Genomic DNA, 27,183 nt, shown 5'->3' with positions numbered 1-27,183 from the left:
CAGAGGTGCTGTTTCATAAGACGAGCCCTCACTGAGCACTGCTGAGACTTTTAATCATCATTATTCTTAAATATGTTTATACACAGAACTTGATGGTTTTGGGTCAGACCATTCAGTGAGACTGAACCTCACTGTCCTACAAATTTAAGCTCATGAACATCAGTTTCAAGAATAAAAGTGAGCTGTGATTCCAATATGAAACTTCTCAGTGTGGCTTTTATCTAATACAGTACAAAACAGGCTTTGGAGTGTCTGAATAAAGCTGCTTTAGCTACAGTAAAGAGATATTTGCTGAAGTAAAATCAAGCAAAACAACTTATTTTTACAAATCAAAGGTAAGCTGCCTGTAATGAAGTTCAGCTGAAGACATGACTTGTGTTACTACACAAGCTGCCATCTGGATGGCCCAACAAAACTAATGGGTCCAAGCATTTACAGGCTTCCTATGCCTGACCCACGTTAGTTTTTGCAGCGTTACCTCTTTAAAAAAACAGAACTGAGATCAAAGAAATACAAAATAAACCAATTAAGCATCCAGCTGTCCGTCCATCCAGCACCATGAATGCTGAATGACACACAGCTTCTCCAGCAACAGATGCTGCCATTCTGTGAGGGGAAAGCTCTTGGTGATTTCAGCACTGCAAGTATTCTAAAGTCAAAATGAACATATTATAAAATGTATTTAAAAAAGTCATCTCCTGATGTGTTTTCTTGATGTGTGACGTCTTTATGTGCACGCTTTCCCACAACCTCACTTCCTCCTTTCACATGAGAAGTGTGTGAGCTGTTACATCACCTATTGGTTTCTTAAATATCCCTTTGAAGCTGTTCAAAAACCTGACAAGAAGTAGTGCACCTTCCAGAAATGCTTAATTATGACAAAACCTATGAACAAATAGATAACTTAGGCCTTTCAAACCTCAGTGAGCCAGTCAACAATTATTCAAATTACACCTTTGATGGTTACTGGCCTGAATACAAATGAGCATATGATGGGTAACACCTGCAGACTGCTGCTGAAAAATACTCATGGGCAAAATATCACTTTAAATAAACAGTTCTCATCTTAAGTGGTGATTAAATTGTGTGTGTTTCATGTTTCACTACAGAAAAGTTTGTCTAATGCAGCTAATAGTTCATCACCGTGTGAGTGTGACAGAAGCCATATCAGATTAAAGGAAATGAGTTGATTATAACAAAAACAATTCTGCTTTAAATCAGATAATGCAGAGAATGATGCTGGACCATGTGGTCAGTATGTGTCCCGCTTGGTCAAGTTCAGCCATTTTTGTGAGCTCACGGATCCACAAAGGACACTGCGATGTAGCGGACACCAGAGGTGGTGGGCAGACCTTCGTGGTAGTGAGTGAGGCGGCCCGGGTGCAGAAGGGCCCAGCCTTTACGAGGAGCCTGAATGGAGCAGTCATAGCGGAGGAACCTGCATCCACCACCCTGCAGCCAAGAAACAGTACATATCAACAGCTGATGGCTGTGGCAGTTTTATGATCATTAACAACCCTTCAACAACTTCCTGAGTTCTTCATGAACAGAAATGATACAAAAGCCTTTTTTTTCTATGCCTCATTGCCACAAACTGAAGAGGACAATCAACATTCAGATTTGGGCTGCTGGTAAACCAGCTGTTTGTCTTTTAATGTTTGCATGATGAATGGGTTTATTTCATTCTGTGATCAAAAGAATGAATTTGTAATGATTCGGTATCTGTGTGAATAAAACTAAAATACATGTTAACTGAAACGTAGGTGGAAATGGAGCACTTGACACTCACCTGGTAATCAAGGTCTACTTGGTTGAGTGCAATGTTTACAGTGAATGTGGAGGCATCATGGTGCGGCCTTAAGGAGGGTTGCTCATCTGGCTTATATCTAACTACAAAGGCCAATTCGAAGTGAGCCTGCAAACACACAGAAGGAAAAGAATCATGCAAACGTTTGCCTGTAGCCCCCTGTACACAGATACACTCCAGTTTATTGAATAAAAGCAGAATCCTGGTTCTTGGTCCAGCATTCGCCTCCAGAGATGGAACAGAATGTGTAGCTGTCATGATGTGGCATGAGAGGGGTCAGGTTTCTGTCCCACTACACTAAATCGACTGGAGTGTAACACACTGATGATAAGACATGCTGGTCAGTAATACACACACAGGATAGCAGCACAGAAACAATGAGAGGTCGGCTGTTATCCTGTTATCCCTTTACTCAACAAGTTCATAACATTTAACGGCTGATTTTGTTGATCGTGGCTCAAGAGTTGGGAGTTCGCCTTGTAATCGGAAGGTTGCCGGTTCGAGCCCCGGCTCGGACAGTCTCAGTCGTTGTGTCCTTGGGCAAGGCACTTCACCTACCGCCTACTGGTGTTGGCCAGAAGGGCCGATGGCGCGATATGGCAGCCTCGATCTGTCAGCCTGCCCCAGGGCAGATGTGGCTACAACTGTAGCTTGCCTCCACCAGTGTGTGAATGTGTGTGCAAATGGGTGGATGACTGGGTGTGTGCTGAGGTGGGTGCTTTAAAACATGTAGTTAAACTACAGGCGGATGTCTGCGAGCAGGTTATGACCAATGCTGTGGAGGTCGACCAACGTGTGACTGCTCTTGAGTGTAGGTCTCAGGTGCCGGCTGAGCCTGTTACTCTGAATGCTCGGGGGTCGGGGACCGCTTCGAAACACGCAGAGGAGCGGTGGGGGAGTCGAAGTAAAGGCGGCCCGCGCGGAAGGCAGGGAGCCGGAGCTTTGGCTGTACAGCTGATGGACATGCAGCTTTAGCAAACATGTCTATTAGGTATGAGGTAACTGTGTCAGACCATATACCTTTTGGTTTTACTGTGAATGTGGAACAAATGCCAGCAACAACTGGAAATATTATTGCTAATATTGCTACCAGTGTAAAATTAGACTGGTCAGCATTTAGTGAAGATGATTTCTTAGCTTATCATAGTAATACCGATATACATCTGAACAACATTTCTTTGCCCAAAGAAGCTATTTTGTGCAAGGATGTCAACTGTAAGAATGCTGTGCATAAACATTTACTCTGCTCCATGTATGATGATATAGTGACTGCTCTGTATGAAAGTGGCACACTGCTTGATAAACAATATAAGCATAAGAAACCTAACATCAGACCTGGCTGGAAAGAACATGTATCCATGTACCATGATGAAGCTCGCATAGCTTATAAATGTTGGGACATGGCTGGAAGACCTAAACAAGGCCCAGAATTTGAACAGAAACAATGTGCGAATGCCAGATATAAGTATGTTGTTCGCTTTATAACTAAAACTGAGCAAATGCTGAGAGCAGATTCTTTGGCCAGGAAAATGCTGTGTAGTAATATGGCAGATTTTTGGAAAGAGGTGAAAGCTCTTTATAACTTTAAACCATCTCTACCATCAACTGTTGAAGGTGTTTCTGGGGCAGATAACATTGCAGCATTATGGAGACAGCATTACAGTGCGGACAATTTGGACAATCGGGGACAATTTTTTGTCAAACAGCTTTTTTTCACTTCTAGTTAAAGTGGCTTTATTAAAAGCGTATTGCACACCGCTATATACTGCCCCCTTGTGGTCATCCTACAAACAATGTAGCATGCAGAAGCTGCATGTTGCATATAATGATGCGATGAGAATCCTTTGCAGGATACCTAGAAGGGGTAGTGCCAGCCAGATGTTTGTAGCTGTGGGTGTTTGGACTTTTAAAGCACTTTTAAGAAAGTTAATGTTCAATTTTAGAGAACGACTGGATGGTTCGAGTAAAAGTATAATTTTAGCACTCACAGATCCGACAGTGAGTGGTTCCCGTTACTCATCCAGTCTGAGAAAGCACTGGTTGAAGTGTTTGTGTATTTATTGATTTCTTTTAAGTAATTGTGTTTTATGTATATTATGGTTTTATATTTTTACAAATGCTTAATATATATCTATATCTATCTATCTATCTATCTATATATATATATATATATATTTTTTTTTTAAGGCTTATACCTTGTGGGGTTTTTTTTTTTTGGGGGGGGGGTTGTGTGTGTGTTACTGTCTTGTTTTTATGGACATGAAGTCTGCCAATAGAGATTGATTCATTGAGTAAGCCAGGTGGGAAGCTGGTCCTGCAGGCTGGAGAACTCTCACTCGCCGGCTGACACGTGAGACACAGAAAGGTCGTAACAGAAATCCTGCCAGGCTACTGAGAAAGGCTCTCACCACAAAGGTAAACGGACACACACTGTCACCACACACTGAACTGCACACTCACGGTACCACACAAAGTACACACATGCACACCAAATGATCACAGGTTTCATGTCTGTCAGCTGTTTTATATGTAAGCTGTGGGGTGTAGCCGGCCTAGCTGGAGTGTCTTAAAGAAGTATTCATGTGCCATTGCTTGAAATTTCTTCCTGTTTCTACAAACACTCAGGTATATGTGTGTACTAAAGATTTTAAAAAAAATGAATCAGTGCATACGACACCAAAATGTGAAGAGCAGGTGACGTAAATGAGCTGAGAATGTGTTCACAGTGTGCTTCTTCAGTAAAGCTGAGAACATCCTTCACAGATCTCACATGGAAGGAGATTCTTGAATTTTCTCTGAAACATTTCACAAGTGTGTGTAGTGATGGTCTTACCTTGGTGTAGTATCCAGGGAACATTTTTTCTGTGATTGGTACCACATACTCCACTAAGAATTTCTGCCATTCTTTTTCAAAGTTGATTTGAATCATATGGATGTCGATGGTGGGGACATTCTCATAGCCACCAGTGATTCGGCTATCCTGGAAAAATAAGAAACTTGTTTCAGGTATATAGTTAAAGTACAGGAGGTATTCAGGACCAGATTCCAGAAAGGTTGGGAGCCTGTACAGTGTGAATACAAACAGAATACAGTGATTTGAATCTCCACATTTTAAAACCACATTTTATTCACAACAGAATAGGTTCAGGTCTCTCTCTCTGGGCCAAGCAGCTTTAAAATAGACTGCAGAAGAAAACATGGATGCTGCTCTGGTCTGAAGTGAAAAGAGACCGTTTGGCTTTTTATCCGCGCTCGTTTCAAAAGCCCGTGTCTCTGATGGTACTGAGGTGCATCGGTGTCGATGGAAGCTACAGCTTGCTTGCTGTTATTGCTTTACAACAACATATGCTCGGATCAAAACGAGACTATTCTAAACCGCATACTGCATCTGTTAGAATACCATAGCTTGGTAGAGTTCACGTGCTGAACTTCAGGCCTAACTTTTCCTCAAATGAAAACATTTATGAAGCAATATGACGATGAAGACCCAGAGCTGTGGAGGAGCAAGAATCCTATATCAGACGAGAATGGAACAACACTCCTCTCCCAGGATGTTGTTCAACATAAATGAAAACTACTCTCAGTTTTAATTGGAGATAAATGATCTCAATTTCAGCAGCAGGGCCACACCTCCAAACACGCCCCTTCCAGGTCTTACCCCCCAGGTCTACAAGCCGTCCCTCCCCTTTTTAATTCTTTCACTTCTCATTAGTACAAGGGGATCTGCCAGGCCCGGGAGCCGCCATCAGGCCCCATCGAGGCCTTCACCAAACAGCAGCTCAATTCTTGATTAAGCCTTTATCTACTAAAAAACCTAAAATGAGGACGTGGGTTCAGCGAGTGAAATACAGACTGTTGTTAAAGAAGAGGGAATCTACACAGTGGCTGTCTTTACCTTTAGAGAGATGTTGCTGTCATCAAATTAAATATGAGCTAGTATGTTTCTTAAAATGGCACATTTTATAAGCGTTTGATATGTTTTCTTTGTTCTATTTGAATACAAATATGAGTTTCGGAAATTTGAAAATCACAACATTCACTTTTTATTTTTTTACACGAGCAGCTGTCCCGACGTTATCAGAGTTGGGTGTGTAGCTGGAAGATGCAAATGACATGAACTTGTGACAAATAATGCAAACAAAGACTGAATATAAGGAACACTGGAGCTCAGTGATGTCGTCTTATTACATGACTGACATGTTATTATCGATAATCATGACTACATGATTAATGTTAATAACAAGATGCCTCACCACATTGCCCCCTCCTGACCACTTTCCATAATGCTCCATTTCTTCAATCATGTGGTTACAAGCAACAGTGGAGAAGACTGGGAACCAGTACACATCTGGGCAAGGCTGGAAGGCAGAAGATACAACAGCATTAAGCACCGAGTAACAGCTTGTAACAGAACTGCCTCTTAAAGGAAGGTCCTACAAACTGAGGACGGTGTTAGTTCCTCTGGTTATGGCAGATGTAATTGAGCTAACTTCTTATCTGTGCCACAATATTTATAAGAAACTTGGAAGTTGATAGGAGTTCAATGTATTTGCTTTTGCCTCTTCTAAACACAACAGCTCATTCAGTAGGTTAATCTGACTCCAGCTCAGCTCGAGTTTAAACTTACATTTTCAATCAGCTTGTCCTTCATGATGCGGGTATAGTTCTCGTGGATGTAGCGCTCCTCCCAGTCCTGAAATAAATATAACATACAGATTTGCTCATTGCAAATCACACCGTGTCCTCATCAAACCTTCGTGTAGACGCAGAAATTCTTCTAGACCGCCTTCTTTTACATATGAAGATCAGACAGTGGCTTAGCTTAGACAGTAACTTTAAAAAACGTTTAGACTGATTGTTTCAGTAATGTCGATGTTGACATGTATACTAAAACTTTGATACTTTATGCTGATGTCAGCACTTGTAACATGGAAATCCCCTATAACGACATCTACAATGTTCTCATGGATCATTTGTGCTGAAGTCGTATAATGTTGTAAAAAAAAGAAGAAGATTGGTTTAGCACACCTGTGAATATATCTTATCTACCATCACATCACAAAAAACACAAACTGAATTTCACTGTGAACATTACAAAAGACTTTCTCAGACAGTTTTCTGTACATAATTACTTTTAAATTTCATTTTTCTTTTCAGGATTTTTCTGAGAAATATTCCAAATATGTGTGTGGAGCTAAGATGATTGAAGACACTGTGTCTGAAGAAGCGCACAGAGGGAGGAAATAAGCATAGCTCTTATTTTACAGTATACATGGCAAAGCATTTTAATACTTAACAATTTAAGTGGATGTTTACTGTAGATGATACAGTCCTGATCAAAAGTTTAAGACCACTTGAAAACTCATATTTTGCATGGCTGGATCTTAACAAGGTTCCAAGTGGAGCTTCAACACGGAACAGGAAGAAATGGGAGTGAGACAAACCAGAGTGAGACAACACACCTGTCAGACTTAAGATCCCAAACATATTTTGTATTATACCTTCATGTACACATGATTTATGAATCCAGTTTGCACTTGTTTCCTGCACAATGTTTGTCTTACGTCTACTGTTTGTAGCTAACTTCATTTTTACTTTTACATTTTGTATCTCATAGTATAAGAGGCCCTTACCAGGCATCTTACTATCTTTGTTGTTTATTTATTATTTCCTGTAACTGTAACACAGCAGTTTCCCTTTGGGATCAATGAAGTGTTCATCTGTCATCCATCTAATGATTAGGAAAACCGATATGAGACCAGGATGTGGATTACCATGTGACTTTTTAAACCTGCCATATTGCAGTACATACATGATATGACCTGCATGTTGTCATGCTCTGATGAAGGTCATAAAACTGAAACGTTAGCATGTTTGGTGGCATGGCAAAAATACACTGGTGAAACTGAGATATGGCAACTATTCCCCTGAAATTTTGAGCTAGACCGACATATCTTAGATTACGTTTGTCAAAGGTTTCCTCAAGGAGGAACTGTGGACGTTCTCTCGCAGATATATATCATCATTTGGTGTCCTAGTAAAAAATAGCAAGCGGTGTTTCTTTAAACCCAACCTAAAAACCCACTGTCTATACATTCACACAAACTACATTGATTATTTAAACACTCTTCATATGTTACACTGTTTTATTCCTTTGCTTTGTTTTTCCATTTTGTCTCGTTTTATATTTGTGATTCTTATTTTATATAAACACAGGGATCCTTTACTGAGCCTATATAACACATAGTGTCTGAGTGGTGAGATACTGTATACTTATATGAATGTTTTGATTTTGTAGCTAACATTTATACATCACTATAAAATTAAAACAGCTTTTATATCGTACATAGCAGCTTAATTCCACCAACTTCATTTCTGCCACCGCAATAACCATTCTGCCTGCCACAAACACTACAACAGCTAGAAATGTTTCCAGGTGTTTCTTCAACTATCTCACCACTGGATTTTCAAAGATCTGCCACAGATCATTGTGTAGATGACCGGTCTGGTAATTTTCTGTAGACAGGATGTGGCCAAATGTGTGCATGTTGGTTACATACATGAAGATTCCCTGAGAGCAAAAACAACAGGTCAGTCACTACTGTGGACAGTTTTTCACTTGAATGTTTCTTTAGGTAAAAAAAACAGTTTCCTGTTTCTCTTACTGACCTTGTTGCGTATGCTGTGGCAGAAAGCCATGTCAGGGTCCGAGGAGCTGAACAGCTCGTAGTCTTTCAGCTCTCTACGGAGGAGGCCACCTTTCACCAGGTACACATTGGACACATATGGCACATTCCAGACGCCCCTAAAAACAACAGATAATTGACGTACCAACAAATGTTCCAATGAAGTCTTAGCTGCTACAAATGTCTGTTGGTCATTATTTAACAAGCCCACCCTACAGGCACTTTTTGTCAGGCCTGCAGTGCTTTTTTTGTGGTGAGTTGAACAAAATGTCATTACTGATGCAAGCTGACTGTTAGCTGGTGATGTACGTTGAACGTGACACGTGAAACAAACGAAAAAAGAGAATGTAACGTCTCAGAGGCAAAGAACACGATACACTAAGGCTCTGCACGTGACGTCATGCACACATCACTGTAGAGCTGTCCACCATGTTGGACGTGATAACCTGTGGCGATCACGTCCAATCACTCCTACATTGCTTACATAAACATGATCACTGCCTACCTTGCTTACACTCAGCTGTCAATCATCAAGGACAGAAGGAGAATCTTTTTATACCTCTCCTGCATCGTATACATAGTATTTGTTATAAGTTATTTCAATTTTTAAACTCACCAGTATCTGTTTCAAATAATATTTGACCATTTAAAAATCTTACAATTATATTTTTATTATGTCTTTCTAGTTTTTTCTTTCTAATCTTTCTCATCTGCCTTCTCCACCACTTCTCCCATCCCCATCCCCATCTAACCCTAACCCAGATGCTGTCAGTCAAAGCATTTTATAGATACATCTCCATATTTCCACAGTTCAACCTTTTTCTCAAAATTGCATTTAGACATCAATCTTGAAATTTCTGCTTTATTCTCAAAGACATTGATGTTTTAAAGTTTTTGTTGCTGTTCTCCGGTTCCTGCTGAACTGCGCTATCACAGAGTGTGAACTCCATGATGACACACTTTCATCCCAGAGCTTTATTATTCTGAAGGATCAAGTGAAGGTGGATCTACCCAAGGTCCAGGTGGGTTGTACTTACAAACAGCCGCAGCAGTTCCTGCCATTTGACAACTTCTACCATCGCTTTATCACTAACTTTATTAAGACAGGTCTGCCTCTCACCACTCTCACCTCTCCTAAACTCTCGATTTATTTTAAATTCTCATCCAGCTCCTGTGCTCACACACACTTATGAACATTGGGGCTAAGGTTGCTGAGAATCAAACTCATTCGAATTTTTAAAAGATGAACATATAGCACCAGTTTGAAAATCCCAATTCCTTCTTGAGTTATTGTATTCCCAGGATTTTCTGGAAACTTGACCTTTGACCTTGACCTTTAGGTCACCAGGATTCAAACTTGTCTGAGAGTTTTCCTAGATACACCTAGATACACTAGTTATTGCAGGCACAGATTTGGGTATCTGTACCAACCACCGGTAACGACAATACCCCCATCAGCCTTTTATGGTCAAAAATGAGGAATGCAAAAAAATTCTAAATGCTGACAGTTTTTAGGAAGCGAATAAGCAACTTACACTCTCCGTCCTTGTACAATGTCCACATAGTCCTCAGACCTGGCGTAGTAGCCGTCTCCACTGAGGGCTCCCCAAAAGTTGCTCCACAGCCGACCAGCTCGAGTTATCATTGGTGCTACAATAGGACTACAGGAGGCCATTCAAGAAGTGCTATGTGTTACATTTCTTCATCTAGACATATACTCAACTCACATAAAAACACTAGAGCTAAAGAAGTTAAATGTGACTGTGACTACTGCCAACACATCAGCGAATGACTCAGTATAAAAACATTTCCTTACAGGTTTTGTTCAATCAGAATTTTGAGTGTATCCTTGTTCTTTAAGACCACTTCAATGTCCAAACTGAAGAAATAGTCACAGTCCTGGTCCCTCCGGCACAGATCGCTGAAGAAGAAAACACACTGATAGATTAGCACATATATTATAATAGAATTTAAAGAGCAATCTGTTATTGACCTTAATACTGTATAATGAAGAGTACACGTCATCTTCTGCAACTCAGTTGATAAACATTTTAAAATAAAAATGTGTCACGTTCTGGTTGGACAGCACTCACAGGCCTAGGTTCCTAGAGGCAGCTCCATCCATCTCTTCTTCAGGTTCGATGACTGTGACGTTCTCATACAGGCTTCCATAATCCTTCAGGAAAGATCGGACCTGACGCTGATGATGAGCTTCCTGGAGGGAAGAGGAAAACACAAAGATATGCAGAGCAGGAAGACTGCTGTGAAGATAAATATGTTGCAAAATGTAGAATAAAAAATGAGAATGTGTAGAAACCTGTACGTTTTTTACACGCTTGTGTTTTAAATTTACGGTTACAGAAAAAATGCATAGATTGATGTTTTCACAAATATACTAGAACTGCAAACTTGTAATTCAAATTTTGCTCATATTTATTTATTTGTTTACTTCTTATAACCACAAATCTGAATAAAAGTGCTCGACTGCATCCTCTCAAGTCACAAATCCACAATCTGCACTTCGACTGTGATGTGTGGTAAAACTCGAGCTTGTAGGCAGTGATGAGGAGCGCGGTGGTTGGGGGTGGAGGGAGCAGGTCAGCCAATCAAAAAGCAGAAGACCAAATGATCTTCATTAGCCAATGGTACAGCAGCATTTGACATCATACACATGACTGTTGCTGACCTACTGCATAAACACGCAGAGGCTTTAATCACCATCACTGGTTTAATCACACCAGTCTGGACTCCAGTCTGCCCACTTTGCAGTAATATGTGGACTGAAAAACACGGGACAATAAACCTCCTCCCACTCAGTGGATCAGACCACACTCTTGTCCAGTTAGCACCTCAGTATGTTCCTGCTGTTTAAAGACTTCCTGTTGCCACCAAGTCTGCAAGGAGGTGGAAGCAGGAAGCCAGCGAGGCTCTGCAAAACTGCTTGAGGTGTCTAAAGAGTGTGAAAATGCATCAATAGCGTACACATTACATGTAAGAGTAAAAGACACTCGATTTCAAAGATTTGACAAAAGATTTCCTGCAAAAATGTCACAGGCTATAACACCACCTAAATGTTTGCCAAATCAAAAAAAAAGTTGAAAAGAATGTACAGAAATGTCCGAGGAGGGCATAAAGGTTAACCCATTTGGCAAAGGTGGGGAGGCGCCAAAGGATAACTGCTGCCTGGACATTGAGGACACTGTGTACAAATCACAAGAACTTGATTCCCTCCAACTCTCTGTGGCTGAACACACTGCTGGGTTCCAGACACAGCAGTCTAACAAACGATTCTCCTAGTTTCATGGACTTTGTCACAGAGAAAATCATGAACCCATCTTTTGTTAAAATTGCCTAAATCAATCTGTTCATTACCTACTAAGTCACGTTAAATCCAGCAGGTTAATAATTTTTAGAAGGACTGAAAATGTCCTTATAAACCTTCATGTGAAGAGAAGTCCTCAAAAACATCAAAGTAAGAAGGTGTAGTGCCCGTCATGCAGCTGTGATAAGAGTAGATACTGTAACCATTCTGATTCCATTATCGATATCACTTATCGACTGTCACTGGCTCTGCTTTGAGAGTCACCACCGTCGCTAAGCAACACATCAACAGCATTACATTAATGCAAATACTTGCACGCTGTGCGGTCAAATGTTTGTGCGTGTTTGTTGAGGTTTTTCCTTTCTTCGTTGTGATCAGTGTTGGTGTCGTTATTCAACGCAAGTAGTGTATTTCACATATTACACACAACACATTTTGTTTGTAATATGTACATTACAGTACATTACTTAATAACTCCAAGGAGAAGGTAATTTGTTACACTACTCGTTACATTACTTTTGGGTTTCTCTGTAAAATAACCTGAAAGGCGTTGTCTGATAATAAAACTACAGTCCCACAAAGCAAGTTTCTATTCACAGACTGCTGGAGTAGCTGTGAAGCACATAATGATCCTTCTTTACTTTATACTAGCACCTGGTGTGTGTGTGTGTGTGTGTGTGTGTGTGTACATATATATAGAAGTAGCAGCTTTATGAAATAAACTCCACAGTATTTCATTTAGCCAGCGTATTGACATCTTAGTGAGGTATTCTGGTGTGATGCTAATTTGTGTCAGACTACATCAGACATATTTTTGCTGAGTGTCAGGAAAATGTAGTTACCTTGTTAAAAATGAAGAGTTTGATCTTGTTCTTGGGATGCTGGAGCTTCAGCAGCCGTTCGAAGAACACTGTAACAAATGGAGTGGGCTGCTGAATGAAGATGCCAATCACTACCAGAGGGTATTCATTTTCCTGTTAGAAACACACATTAAACAAAAAATAAGTGTCATGTTCTACCAGGATGAGGCTTTGTGCCATTTTTATCAGGCATCAAAGGTAGCTTTGGGAAATAATATGGATACAGTTTGTTAGGAAATGTAAACAGACCTGAAGAGCTGTGAGTGACCGAAGATCCTCATGACACACTGTGCACCCAGACTCAAATGTCCATGTGTTGGGGATGTAGTTCCCCAGGTAGTTGATCTGGAGCTGGAAAACAGTCGTGTGCTCTTGTAGTTAATTTTATATCAATCTCATATCTAATAGTCTAACACTGGTAATCTCTTAGTTGTACTAGATGAGATTGAGAGATGAGAGTAACAGGTTTTCAGAATCTCAGACATATAGGTAGATTATCATTAGATTACGGAACGACCCCTGAGTTATATTATGTATCAGAATCAGTAAAGCACAGGCTGAGGTGGGGATGGTAGCAATCGTCCAACCCAACTTATTAATCAACCTGTTGAACAGTTTCAGTTCATTTGAAAGCCTGATACTTAACCCAGTCCACCCAAGAAGGCAAACTAAAAAAACGGTTTTATTTGTTGTTATTCATCGTCCACCCGGGCCTTATAGGCAGGTACTAAACATGTCAGACTCAACATGGCATTTAATCTGTTGTTAGACTCAGTTGGCTTCTGTCAAAATGTAAAAGAACCCACCCACCACTTTAATCACACTAGATCTTGTTTTAACATATGGCATAGAAACTGAACATTTAACAGTGTTTCCTGAAAACCCTCTCCTGTCTGATCATTTCCTGATAACATTTACATTTACAATAATTGATTGTGTAGAGTGGACTTTATCACAGTAGATGTCTTTCTGAAAGCGCTGTAACTAAGTTTAAGAATATAATCCACCCACTGTTATTATCGTCAATGCTCTGTACCAACACAGAGCAGAGCAGCTACCTGAACGCTACTCCAACAGAGGTCGATCATCTTGTTAATAATTTCACCTCCTCACTACGTACGACTCTGGATACTTTAGCTCCGGTGAAAACTAAGGCCTCAAATCAGAAGTACCTGACCCCGTGGTATAATTCTCAAACACGTAGCCTAAAGCAGATGGCTCGTAATCTGGAGAGGAAATGGCGTGTCACAAATTTAGAGGATCATCATTTAGCCTGGAGAAATAGTTTGTTGCTATATTACCCTATTAGAGCACTTCGCTCTCACACTGCAGGCTTACTAGTTGTTCCTAGAGTATTTAAAAGTAGAATGGGAGGCAGAGCCTTCAGTTTTCAGCTGAGAAAACTGCTGAGAGAATACAAACTCAAACCTTTCGAGCAGGTTTTATTGTTTCCATTAAAAACTGTGTGATGTGACTACAGCTTAATAACATGGAACAGATAAGTCGGTACCTTTGTTGGTCCGTTCCCATGGACGATGACAGGCAGAGTATCATACAACACATTTCTGACTCGTACTTGACTATCTTCAAACTTCAGCACCACATCATCTGGAAACATAAACAGATGTAAAACAACTATCAGACTTGTTTTTAAGATTTGAAATATCAAAACTACACATTTACATTTTAAATGTTTCAAGAGAACACTGAAGATAAATAGATCAGATAGACAGAGAAGAACAGAAGAACAAGTTAACTACTGTAAGACCTAGCTACCACAAAACATACACAATACTGTTACTGCTGACAGTATGTCATGGTCCTAGGTCATGTGACCCAGTGTTTTGTGTTTTCTTGTATGTTGATATTCATTGTTTATGTTTTAGTCTCATTTAGTTATCTAAAGATCCTTCTATTTTGCCGAGGTCGCCATGTTAGTTCTTTGTTTATCAGGTGTGTCCTCACCCCCTGTCTCCCTCGCCCTTCATGTGTTTCAGTAACATCTTTGTCTCCTGTTTCCTCTTCTTGTTTACGTGTTTTTCCCCCTGTGACCCATTCCTTCTGTCACGTGTGCTTTCCCCCGGTCATCGTGTTTAGTTATGTCCATGTCTCATCTCCAGTCCCTTTTTCATCCCCTGTAAGTTTTTGTGGTGTTTGCGTCCCTCGTCAGTCCACCATGGTAAATTCGCGTCTTAGTCTGTCATGTCTTTCATGTCTGCGTGTCCTATGTTGTCAAGCTTGTGTCATGTCTGCGTCTCATTATGCTTCCTGTTTTATTTTGAAGAGGTCTGGTGTCCCATGAGCGATCGTGGCTCAAGAGTTGGGAGTTCGCCTTGTAATCGGAAAGTTGCCGGTTCGAGTCCCGGCTTGGACAGTCTTGGTTGTTGTGTCCTTGGGCAAGACACTTCACCCGTTGCCTACTGGTAGTGGTCAGAGGGCCCGGTGGCACCAGTGTCCGGCAGCCCCGCCTCTGTCAGTGCGCCCCAGGGTGGCTGTGGCTACAATGTAGCTTGCCATCACCAGTGTGTGAATGTGTGTGTGAATGGGTGGATGACTGGATATGTAAAGTGCTTTGGGGTCCTTAGGGACTAGTAAAGCGCTATACAAATACAGGCCATTTACCATGTTCATTGTGTTTAGTTTCACTTCCTCCGTGGCGTCATTATGTTCATTCTAGTCAGCTGTTTCCCCGGGTGTTTCCACTTCCCCTGATCGCCTCCTGTGTGCATTTAGTCTGTGTGTTTTCTTTCATTCCTATCAGGTCGTCTGCTGTTTGTCTTCAGAGCTGAAGTTACAGCAGCATGGAATAAATCAATCAACTTTAAAGCTGCAAACGCTTTGAGTTCATATCAGTATCCTTTGACAAATATAATATTAATAGCATTTTTATAACAAATTTGTAAAATCTTAGTTTTGGAGAGATCTATATATTGTCCTATATATTAGTTGGGTGTAAACCAACCCCACTTACTCTAAACCTCTCTTTGGCTCATCAGTATAAATAAGAATTTATAATATTTGGTGGAGAATACAGCTGATGGTACAGCTGATTATGAATGAGAGGAAATGATTAAAAGCCTCATAGATATTTAATTTTCTAGGTATGATATAAACACCTTAAAGATTTGAACGTGTTTTCAAAAACTCATCCACACAGTACCACACTGGAATTCTCCCCTTAGCTTCTAAACACAAAACTGGAAGAGTGGCTCCAGCAGATTCCAGTTACAACATCCAAGGTCTCTATCCATGGGAGAGCACAGTCTTAGGAACAGCTAAGATACTGCTCAGTACCTGAGAGTACCTTAGCTTGAGGAACACACACATACCATCCTCTGAGGGTGACAGAGACATTGTTATATACTTTGAATGGCAAACTTACTGAAACCAGCCAGGACAACACACTGTTAGATCAGAGTCAGTTCACAAAGGAGCTTTATGGCACGATAGTTTCCACTCTTCTTACATCAGTACGGCTCTGTGTCTAGTGATGTTAGTCAGATCAGATCTGCTGAGCCTGTACAGATACTATTAAAGTAAAATACAGACTTTCCAATGATCCCTCAATATCCTGTGTCTCATGAAAATAGAAAAGGTGTTATATCAGTAATTCAATTTAAATCTAGACTAGACCAAGAAATAATCCCAGCAAACATGCCCGGTGAGCCCACAATGGGCTGTGTGGCAAAGAAAAAGGGCCCATAGCAGTTTTGTCCTTTAATAGTTTAGGAGTAGTTTTACTTCACGGGGCCCCCATCACAGTTGGCTATGGGCAACCAAAAGACTGGGATAAGTATGGGTTTGCCCCACAGTTCACCCACACTTACCCCCTGTTGTCTGGATTCCATGTTATTTATAATAAGCAAATGCCATACAGGGAAATGTGATTACTGTGGACTATTTTTGTCTTTCAGGGCAAGTGGCTCCATAGTGTAGTGATTAAGGTCTTTGAGTATCAAGCAGAAGATCCCTGACTTGGGTGCGTGAGGAAACATAAATCCCTAAAAGATTGTGTCAGGGAGGATACCTGGTGTAAAAATCTACCAAATCAACTGGCAACATTTTTATCCACACTCCATATCAGCTGGTAACTGTGGGGTCTATTCATTCACATGTCCAAGTGTGACACATATGTGTAGATATCTTCTCAAGCTAGCAGAAGTGTGGCCTTGTAGAAAAGTCGACTTTATCTCTGTTCCAGAAGGATGCAGCAGAGATGGCATTTCACAAGCATCAGTTCTGATGCTCTGTGAAATGCCAGAGAGAGGAAGTAATTTCACTGGCAGGTAATGACCAAACTGTGAATTGACCAGAAACCCCACTGTCCATATCATCTGCAATCTAGAACTAGTTAGGATAAAAACTGGCTAAACACTGCCCAGAAATAGCCCTAAAATGGACTGCAATGTTGATGTCAGTGACGTCAACTTTTATCAAAAACACACTCACACGTTGTTACTGTCAGACCAATGTAACCAAGTCATTTTATACTTCATACAGAAAAGATGACCTGCGTGTCATGGATAACATTTTTTGTTCTGCTCTAACCTGTGCTACGCAACTTATCCACACCTGGATAAAGGTTGTGTAGCCTTCTCATAGTGACACGTCATCAAGATAACTCCTCAAAAGACCAACAGAAGGTGTCCTCACCATGGCACCATACTTATCCTAGAATGGTGGGATGCACCCTCATCTACAAAGAAACGATGAAGGTACTGCTGATTGTCCTCTACAGTTGAGCAAAAAAGCAATAAGAACCACTCCTCGACAATGAAAATATGCAAGAACTGGAGTCACAGAAGTAGACGTGGGGACCAATATAGGAGCATTGCAACCACTGGAGCTCCAGTGAGAGCTTTTCAAGGCCTACATCTTGTAACAACCATTATTATGACATAGCACCGCTATGGGGTGTCTTCCCATTATTGTAGTAGTTGGAGAGTCTCCTAGTGTGAGTGCAGCCATTACAGTCGAGCATGCTGCTCTCCACTCATGTGTTTTAGAGAGACCTTCCCATTGTAATGGGCTGGTGCAGGCAACTATCTAACCCCCGGCACATGTATGTACGGATAGCATAGAGCTGTGGAGACTTGGCTTGTATGATCTTAATCAAATAAAGGTCCTGCCTAGGCTCCGACTTGTCCGGCTAACCTCCATGCCAAATGCCCGCGGGACCTACGAGACGCTCCTTCCTCACCAGACCAACATTACAATCTGCTTGAACCAAGTAAAATGTAGATATCCAGCTATAGACATCATATACCTGAGCTTTCTGCAAACAGTGAAAGAAACCGAGTCCATACCTTAACACTTAGCTATTAGCAAAAATGGTTGCTGATAATAGCCCAACCCCCCAAAACGACTATACCTCTGGGGAAAATCTTAGAAATATGGTATCTAACCAGATTCTTACTCTGGATGGCATTACCTTGGCCTCCAGTAACATTGTGAGGAACCTTGGAGTCATTTTTGACCAGGATATGTCCTTCAATGCACATATTAAACAAATATGTAAGACTGCTTTCTTCCATTTGTGCAACATCTCTAAAATTAGAAATATCCTGTCTCAGAGTGACGCTGAAAAACTAGTTCATGCATTTATTACTTCCAGGCTGGACTACTGTAATTCATTATTATCAGGAAGTCCTAAAAACTCCCTGAAAAGCCTTCAGTTAATCCAAAATGCTGCAGCAAGAGTACTGACAGGGATTAGAAAGAGAGAGCAGATTTCTCCTGTATTGGCTTCCCTTCATTGGCTTCCTGTTAAATCCAGAATTGAAACTCCTGCTCCTCACATACAAGGTCTTAAATAATCCCCATCTTATCTTAATGACCTTGTAGTACCATATCACCCTATTAGAGCACTTCGCTCTCGTACTGCAGGCTTACTTGTTGTTCCTAGAGTATTTAAAAGTAGAATGGGAGGTAGAGCCTTCAGTTTTCAGGCCCCTCTTCTGTGGAACCAGCTTCCAGATTGGATTCAGGAGACAGACACTATCTCTACTTTTAAGATTAGGCTTCAAACTTTCCTTTTTGCTAAAGCATATAGTTAGGGCTGGACCAGTGCTTGCTCATAGGGGGTCATATTGTTATTGGGTTTTTTCTCTGTATGTATTATTGTAGGCTCTACCTTACACTGTAAAGCGCCTTGAGAGCGACTGTTGTTATTTGGTGCTGTATAAATAAACGTGAATTGATCCCACACAATACCAGAGAGGGACTTCCTTATATTGCCTTGCCTGCCAAACCTTGTGACATGTGTTCCCTACTAGACTTGTTCAGTTACACACAAAAAACTACCTGCCACCAACTAGACAACTGTTCTGTAAACAGTATAACTGTTATTCCTGTAAAGACACTTTAACTCTCTCATTCTTACAATGATCTTTGTACATTTTGGTGATGCATTAAAAGTAAATGGAGCACTCCTCCTGAGACTTTACAATGTGACTACAGACCTGTCAACAGAGGAAATAAATGTAACATCTAAATGAAGTGTATAGTTGGGTCACCATACCACAGCTGCTGATATCGTTTTGTTTTTTATGCACCTTGCTAAGGTAGCCAATGATTGTTCATTTCAGCAAAGGAAATAATGCCACAAAAATTACTTTGGCAAACCATAATGATACCCTTCACCTTTGGGGTATTAAAACAATCACCACTTCATCATCAGTGTATGAATTTCTAAGTTATTATCCAAAAATATCACCTCATCTATGTATCCGTAGGTCAAAGTGAAAATGCTACAATTCAATAAGTTCCTTAAAAGGTCTTTTTGAGTTATGAAGCCAAACGTGAAAAGGTTGTTAAAGTTGTTACTCTGTTACTGTTTTCTAACTTCAATGCTCTTTTCGTTGTTGCTTTTCGCCATCTACTCAGTATATTTTCTTTTCTTTTCCTTTTCCTCATTTTTGTGATTTTCAGACTTGTTTCCATCACTTCGACATGAACCCAACGCTCTCATTCTTATTGCCTGTTTATGCCCTGTCCTTATCTTCAATGTCATGCTGCTCTGTTGTATCTTAAATGACCCTTTGGGATAAGTAAAGTGTCTCTGATTTCTGATTTTTCTGATTTATTTTCTGTTGTTTATCATTTTTAGTTATAATGTGCATGGTAAACAAGAGCAGGAGAAGATGCTGGGCAGCGTTACATGTGTTATCAACAACCTTGGCCTGCTGGTCAAAGAAAACAAAATTGCACTCACCAAGTGCTCCATGAAGGTTCTGAAAGAGTCTGCATTTGTTGTCCAGGGTGATATTTATAGATTTCTGAAACATAGAAATATATTCTTTTGATCTATTATGTTACATGTATCCAATAAGATGAAAACTTCTACAGGAACAAACAAACTGTGGCTGCTTCTTCAGGCCGATGTTGGGAATAAATAATTTTTTAGTGCCTCAATAATGCTATGCTTTTTTATTAATAAGTGTTATAAAGTTATATAGTGTAGTATTAAGTGGACACATCCCTGAAAATAAAGGCATGAGACCATGTGTCCTTGGGGAGTAGAAAGCTGCAGACTCTCACTCACGCTTGCCTGGGAAAATGTAGATAAGAGAGGACCATCTCTAGTGGAAAGTTAGTGAGACACTGTTGTTTAGAGTAGAGTGAGAGAGCTTCTGTAATAAAACTGTTAGGGGCACACCACCATTTGGAGATCCACGGCAATGTGTCATGCAGGACGCATCTCCCTTCTAGAAGTAATGTGAAAGAGAAATAAAGTGCTAAATTGTCTACTGAGCAGTGTGTTGTCTTCCATCGGATGCCTCCGAGGAATCAAAAGAACTCGGTGAAGTGTTGACATTTAACACCGAGCAGCGTATATTTACCTGCTTTCACATGATAGCTAACATCAGAATACTACTGCCCTGAATTATGCTGCATTCAACATGAAAACGATGTATTTTCAGCACTATTGTTTTGTGTATTGTTCATCATTACCATCAAAAAGTCCCTGGTACATGTTTCAAATTAAAAGCCTAACACGAACCAGGAAAATGTCCAATGAGCTAAAAGACCTGTAATTCGAACCATGTGGACAGAAAGTGCTGAATTTCAGTTAGCAGGAGATGTTATAAACATCACTTCATGTAATTACAGTGCTGTAGGGGCATTCATGAAAAAATTGTGGAATTTCATAAAGTTACAGCAGTGGAACAAGTCTTACTCTTTTTGATTGATCAGTGTAAATCTTGGTGAAAAACAGCTGATCACTGTCACCGTCGTCTCCTGTCCAATTAGTAACGAGCTCTTTGATGTTGGGAAGATAGCCAATGAAACCTGTGAGGAGACGAGAAATGAGACAGGAAATGATCACATATATTAGAAGTATACATTTGTTCATGACCTTCATGTAGACACAGTGAGGGAAAGTGAAGGTGTCTGTTTCGAGGAGCATGTCTAATGAGCTCTACCAGGTTTATGTCACCAGTGCAGTGCTGACTAACAACCTACTATAAAACCATCTGCCCTATCTCATCTATCAGCAACCTGTGAGCCTCACATTTTAAGGATTTCTTTTCTGGTACTTCTTAAGCCCAGAAGGTGAGTGACCCTTTTAACCTGCTTATTTACACAAGTGGGGAGTAGTGTTTCTATGATTGGGTGAATGACGCATGTTGTATAAAGAGCTTTGAGTGCTGAGGTTGAGTAGAAAAGCACTACAGAGGAACCAGTTCATTTACCTTCCAGGTTTTCCTGCTGGATGTGAGAGATACAGCAGCAGCTTAACATTCAATACCATCTGAAAATGTTTTATTTTTTATAATTTACATTTTTATAATTGCTTACATGGCACCAGTTGACTAAGCATGCAAATGCTGAAACAATGTTAAGAAAGTACTGATTAATAAAGTACTAAAACAACATTAAGTGCAGTGCAGCACTGCATTTGGATTTGGATCTGTTAACGTATGTTAGTGAGCTACTTCAGTCTCTGGGTTGATTTTTATTAATAAACGCTTTCTGCTGAGTTTACCTTCTAGTACTCGAGGTTAGAGAGCTATTATGTAGAGAATCAATAAGATAATTGGTAAGGAACTGAATGGACAAGTGACATCAACAATGGAATTGGAATTGCTAAATTCCAATAGATTTCCATCCCATATATTACACACATATTACAAAATCTGTTGAAACTGTCTCCATTCTGTGTCTGTGCGTTGGTCTTTTTGTGTTTCCTTGTTCTGTAGTGAGAGGTAGTGGGAGTTGGTATTCAGGATGTTATAAATGTGCCTGTTTTACTGTGAAGGCTGTTCTGTGATGTCTCCTGTCCCTGCTGTGTGACTTCCCCGATTGTTTTCACCTGCGTTTATTATCTTTAGATTTATCTCATTGCCGAGCTGGCCTCCAGTATTTCACCAGCCCTCAGTGTGGCTACATACAGCAGTACTGTACAGTATGAACTGTAGTTGCTTTGTCCACTCTGGCATTGTATGCACTGTTCTTTGTAACTTTTCTGTGTTTTGTTGTTTTCTAATTTCTTGTGTTTTGGATTTTTCCCTTGAACAATGATTCACTTTGGATTAGCTATTAAAGAGCTCCCTTTTTGAAAAATCCTTTGTGTGCTGTGTCCTGCATCCTAAAATTACGTGACCCTCCACACATGGCTACACTGTGACGCAGGTGTCTCTAATAAAAAAATATGACATAAAAATATTGTTTTTTCTCAGAATAAATGCTTCATGTTAGGTAAAAACAAACAGACAGAAATTACACAGCAATATTACTTTTCTCAGCAGTACAAGAAACAACAAGACTGGTAAACATACCCCCTGAGCCCAGGAACCTGTTGCCCTCCCTGACGTGGGGATATTTGTCCTCCAGATGTCTGTCTGGCCAGATGAGGGTCTCAGAGGAGAACACAACCCTGTGCTTGGCCTGCTGGAACTTCTTGAGCAGCTCTTTGGGACCCGAGGCGAAAACCACATCGTAGCTAAGTCATGAAGGGAGTGAAAACAGAAAACGTTAGTACACAGTGCAGCTCAGCACTATGTGAAGCCAGTGACACAGTTAAAACAAATGAAGGCGTTGTTATTATATGATACCAGCCAGAGTTAATTTGCCTGTGACTATGTTTACTACCAGAAAAGGAACTGCAACAAAAACAACACACACTTTCTTGATTTCACTATAATTACATGCTTCACCATAAAGAATTTTACAACTTTACAAAATGTCAGGACTTTTCCTTTAGCTGCCATGTACAGCTAAAGTGCATCAAATGTGCTTCAAAAACATGTCATTTAAATTAAATATGCATAAACACTGAAACAGTAATATCTTCTGAATTTAGTATACTGACTCATAACATCGTAACGCGGCAAATAAACTGCTAAAAGTGGAGCTTGTTACTCAATTCAAAGCATGCTACCTTAAAAGACTCGAGAAACAGCAGAAACAGTTAAGAACTGCTAATGTATTTTAAATAAGTGGCTATTATAAGCTAAAGACTGCTCAGTGGTATTTAATATACTGGAAATTTTAGGTTTACATGTAAGTCCTCATTTTTACATCAGATACTGGCTTTTGTATATGTGACCTTTTGATTTTTTCTTATTTTTTAGGCTTCCTGCAAGACAAACTGAGGTGTAGCCTTTGACCTTTGTGCTACTGAATCTGCTCTTTAGTGCAGGATAAACAGGTTAGCTTAGAGTCATACAATGGATTCTAAGTAAAGCACTGTACGGGACGGGTGCACAGCAGCTGCGGTGTTCATGGTCAGTGTCGGGTTACATAATATGAACTTTATGTGATGATGCTTAGATTCATTCACTGAAGTCCACCTTCACAGCAGCTTCAGACTGTCCAGCATAAACATTGTGCTGTCAGTGTAGAGGGAGACAATCAGCCAAGATAGCTCGTGAAACATCTGCTTACATATGGCTGAATTCAGTTCTGTAAAACCACAAAGATCTGCAGGTCAGCTAAAACACATCTACTGCAGCGCAGTAGATGTGTTCGGTGAAATGGATTTCTACAATGGCGGACTTAGACAAAATACTGTTACTGTTAATTTTACTTCTATACTCATGTTGTACACAACTATTCAAATGATGAAGTCACAAATGTGCATTCATCTTTACAAAGAGAGTTTAATGCAGTGCAGCTGTTCAATATCAATCACTTTAACTGTTGACTATTCATACTTACAGCCTGATTACATCATGCACTAATATTTAGTGCTCCTATGTTTTCCTTACGTATCAATGCTGAATATCACGCTCATCAAATATTTGCTGTTGTTCTAACCATGTAAATGGTAAATGGTAAATGGACTGGTTCTTATATAGCGCTTTTCTACTCTTCTGAGCACTCAAAGCGCTTGTGGACTGATGTTCTTCCAATATGTCTAAATGCAGATGTGTTTCTAGTCACTGTTCCTACTGAAACACAAAGTGAACCGTCATGTCACAGTCACTGAGCTCTTTTCTTCTTATCGTTTTGATACATCAGAATCAACCTGCTTAGAGTTTACACACACAATGCCACACAGAATGACTGGATGTTAACTGCAGCCTGCAGAGCACCACAGTGCTGAAAAGCTTCCAAACAGAGTATGTTTCTCACCTACTAATACAGTTCTTTCTTAATTTGTCATCAAGCTGTAAAATTACAAACTACACATTACTATATTTCGTGTGCTGACAAAAGGCAGAACAAGGCAGATTCATGTAACATGAAATGAAACTGAACCAGTGGCTGAATAACTAACACAGTATTATAGTGGCATAGGTATCCAGATAGACACTCTACCTGTCAATAAAAAGGATTATTTGGTCATCATCCTTCATCTCCTTCAGACCTTCTTTAAGAAGTCGTACTTTCTGGCCTCCTCCTGGGGCTGACATGTAGTCACCTCCCTTCCATTTCTGATCTCGGCCCAGAACCTTAAAAACATACACCTCATCTTTTAGTTTAAAGATTTTAATGTATCATCCTTTAATAATACAGCCATTAAGGTTATGTCATTCCTTATTTTCTGCTTTATATTATCAACACATATTAGTATGACTGAAATCCACTGAAAAGGACCATTTTTTGTGTTTAGATAAAACTCCTTAAAGCACACAGCAAGGACTTGTTTTAAAGAGACTGTGAGGCCTCACGTCTACAGAGCATGAAAAAACTTTTTCAAAAACTTTGCCCCAGAAGTTTTTACCTTGACAGTATAGTTAAAGTGTTTCGCTGTCCTCAGGAAACGCCTGTAGCCATCAGTCTCTTTGGTCGCAACAGTCACAACTAGAAGTTTGTCTGGAAACCAGAGCATGACAGAGGAATTTAGAATGACTTAAGCGTGACAAAACTTTACAGTACCACCATAAAGAGTATTTATGTAACGCATGTATGACTGTAAACTATAGTGTACAATAACCTAGCAGAAAGAAGAGGCGCTGTATTAGTACTATGATGGCATTTTGATGCTCGCATATTTGCACTTAAACACAGAGCTTTAATGCAGAGCTATACTTGTGCGATTATGTCGACATGTAGTTACATTTCTACAGAGGAGCAAATACGTTTCTTGCACAGGCTGTGATAAAGGCTTTAAGATGGTTATGGTTACGATGTAACAGTGAACTGCTCAGGGTTAATGTCGCTATGAATTAAGCTTGAAAAAAAGTCTCTAAACTTATATGTTTATTCTTTGTGGGTGTATCACAGAATCAAGTCCGCATCCCCTGCAACTATTGATAATATAGGCTTCCCACAGGCTAACGTGAATGTTAGAGGCAATGATTACAGCAGTTCAAAGGAGCATCGTCCACGTCAGCGGCATGGCAGCCCTCCTCAGCCCGGAGCGACTACAGTTTGCTTTGAATTGGAAAGCGCCGACGAAACGTTAATAAACTCCGTGTTTTATTAACAGTGATTTTTATTTTGGAAAACTGAAAAACAACTTTTCGACATGCATCAAGCACAACGAGACAAAGTGGGGAAATCTCGGTTTTTCTAACAGACTAACACTGATCCAAGGATCCGGGCTTTTCATAAAGATGCAGTCAGATAATTTGTCGCCGCCGTCTTGTTTTGTCTGTAGTTCGGCTTCAACTCTTTCTCACATATTGCTGTGACACGCGTGGTTCCAGCACAGCTTTTTTTCAGCCAGTTATCAAATGAACTAAGTCTCCCTGTGTCGAGCTTAACTGGCCCAACTCGTCTCGTTACACATTTGCTACAAACTGCACCACCAACACCGTAGGGTGCGGACACAGCGTTATCTCTGCCAGCATTCCAGACTTACCTTCAGGAATTCCCTCTACTTCGGAGTTTACCAGAACGGAAAGCGCGCAGCCAACGATACCTGAAAATAACAGCAAAGATGAAAGTCTCATTTTTGCCAGGTTAACGTCCCTGTTTTTGAACCGGACTGGTCCCGTTAGCGAACGTCAACTACGGCTGTGTTGGATCTGCCAGTTCAGCCTTCTCTTCTTGTTTTTCCCTACTTTGCCTTTTCTCTCTCCTCCTCGCAGTTTCTCAGTGTGTGCACACAAACCGTGTATTTGTCTATACAGCAGTTACAGTAGAACAATAACAGTAGTAAAACAGCAGTTTGGCATCTGTGTAAAGATTTGCCATCCGGGCTCTTTTATAACATAGTAGCCCACTTGTTAAAATCGCAAGCAAACGCCTACTTCCACAGTGGGCAGGAGAGAACTGTGCACATGGGGATCCTGCTGTTCCGCAGACATGAGTATCTGCACGTAGCCTGAACCGGTGGTTGTATATAAGTTTCTTACAAAGACTATGGGTAAACTCAGTTTGTCAAATTAAAGCTTTCACAATAACTTGACCATGAAAAGAAAGAAAGGAAATGTTAAACATCAGTGCCAATCACATTATCCAAAGTAATCATAAACCTAACATTAGAACCCAAATGAAGAGTTTAGACAGAGGTATATCTAATGTGGTATTGACATCCGATATATTTGCAAATACTGGTATACGAGTTCTTTGTTAGTTAGTGGTTAATTTAATTGACGTTAAAAAGTGTTATTGCATTCATTAAAGTCCAGCTAGAGGTTATCAGAGGTAGAAAAAACGGTACTAATGACGTTTTTGAGTAACCTCCAACATGTACAAACATTTGACCCAGAACATGCAATTCATCTGCATGTCTTTGGTATGCTGTTTAACAATGGTGGCCACTCTCAAAGTGCAGCCAACGAGAACCCAGTGAGAAGTGCTAAGATAATCAACAGGAAATTGAATTGATAAGTGATGTTGAATCCTTATTAATTCCTATCCCTAACCTGATGGAGGAAACATATGAGATGGAGATTAATCCCTCATTAATCCTTCCTTCATGTTTTATATCTCAGATGGTTTGATATAGCTGCCCTTTGTTTTAATTACTGCTTTGCACATTCTTGGCATTCTCTCGATGAGCTTCGTGAGGTCATCACCTGAAATGGTTTTCCAACAGCACTCCATCACTCTCCTTGTTGGTCAAACAGCCGTGACACAGCCTGGAGGTGTGTTTGGGGTCATTGTGCT

The 27,183-nt window shown here is 40.3% G+C and overlaps 1 protein-coding gene across 1 annotated transcript; it reads right to left on the bottom strand.

Moving 5' to 3' along the window:
* Positions 1 to 38: 38 nt before the first annotated feature.
* Positions 39 to 26,329, bottom strand: plod1a (procollagen-lysine, 2-oxoglutarate 5-dioxygenase 1a). The gene is made up of 19 exons (XM_006804296.3): positions 25,931 to 26,329; positions 24,848 to 24,939; positions 24,442 to 24,575; positions 22,458 to 22,621; positions 20,855 to 20,967; positions 19,889 to 19,952; positions 14,186 to 14,283; positions 12,925 to 13,026; positions 12,658 to 12,789; positions 10,587 to 10,708; positions 10,310 to 10,414; positions 10,029 to 10,154; positions 8,477 to 8,612; positions 8,265 to 8,378; positions 6,435 to 6,500; positions 6,061 to 6,165; positions 4,641 to 4,787; positions 1,790 to 1,915; positions 39 to 1,452 (listed from the first exon to the last, which is right to left on the bottom strand). The coding sequence occupies exons 1-19, from the start codon at positions 26,019 to 26,021 to the stop codon at positions 1,297 to 1,299; spliced, it is 2,193 nt and encodes a 730-aa protein (XP_006804359.2). The 5' UTR covers positions 26,022 to 26,329; the 3' UTR covers positions 39 to 1,296.
* Positions 26,330 to 27,183: the final 854 nt, after the last annotated feature.

The sequence above is a fragment of the Neolamprologus brichardi genome, chromosome 20 (assembly GCF_056152115.1).
Source record: "Neolamprologus brichardi isolate AB-2024 chromosome 20, ASM5615211v1, whole genome shotgun sequence".
NCBI classification, from domain to species: Eukaryota; Metazoa; Chordata; class Actinopteri; order Cichliformes; family Cichlidae; genus Neolamprologus; species Neolamprologus brichardi.
Note: the sequence above shows the minus strand (reverse complement) of the source record. Positions and strands in the feature narration are given on the sequence as shown.

Coding starts and splice junctions, on each gene's coding strand:
- plod1a (XM_006804296.3), bottom strand. CDS start 26,021: ATGAGACTTTCATCTTTGCTGTTATTTTCAGGTATCGTTGGCTGCGCG. Junction 20,968..22,457: donor CAGGTTCCTGGGCTCAGGGG/GTATGTTTACCA, acceptor GTCTCCTCACAG/GTTTCATTGGCTATCTTCCC. Junction 6,501..8,264: donor AGATCTTTGAAAATCCAGTG/GTGAGATAGTTG, acceptor TATTTATTTCAG/GACTGGGAGGAGCGCTACAT.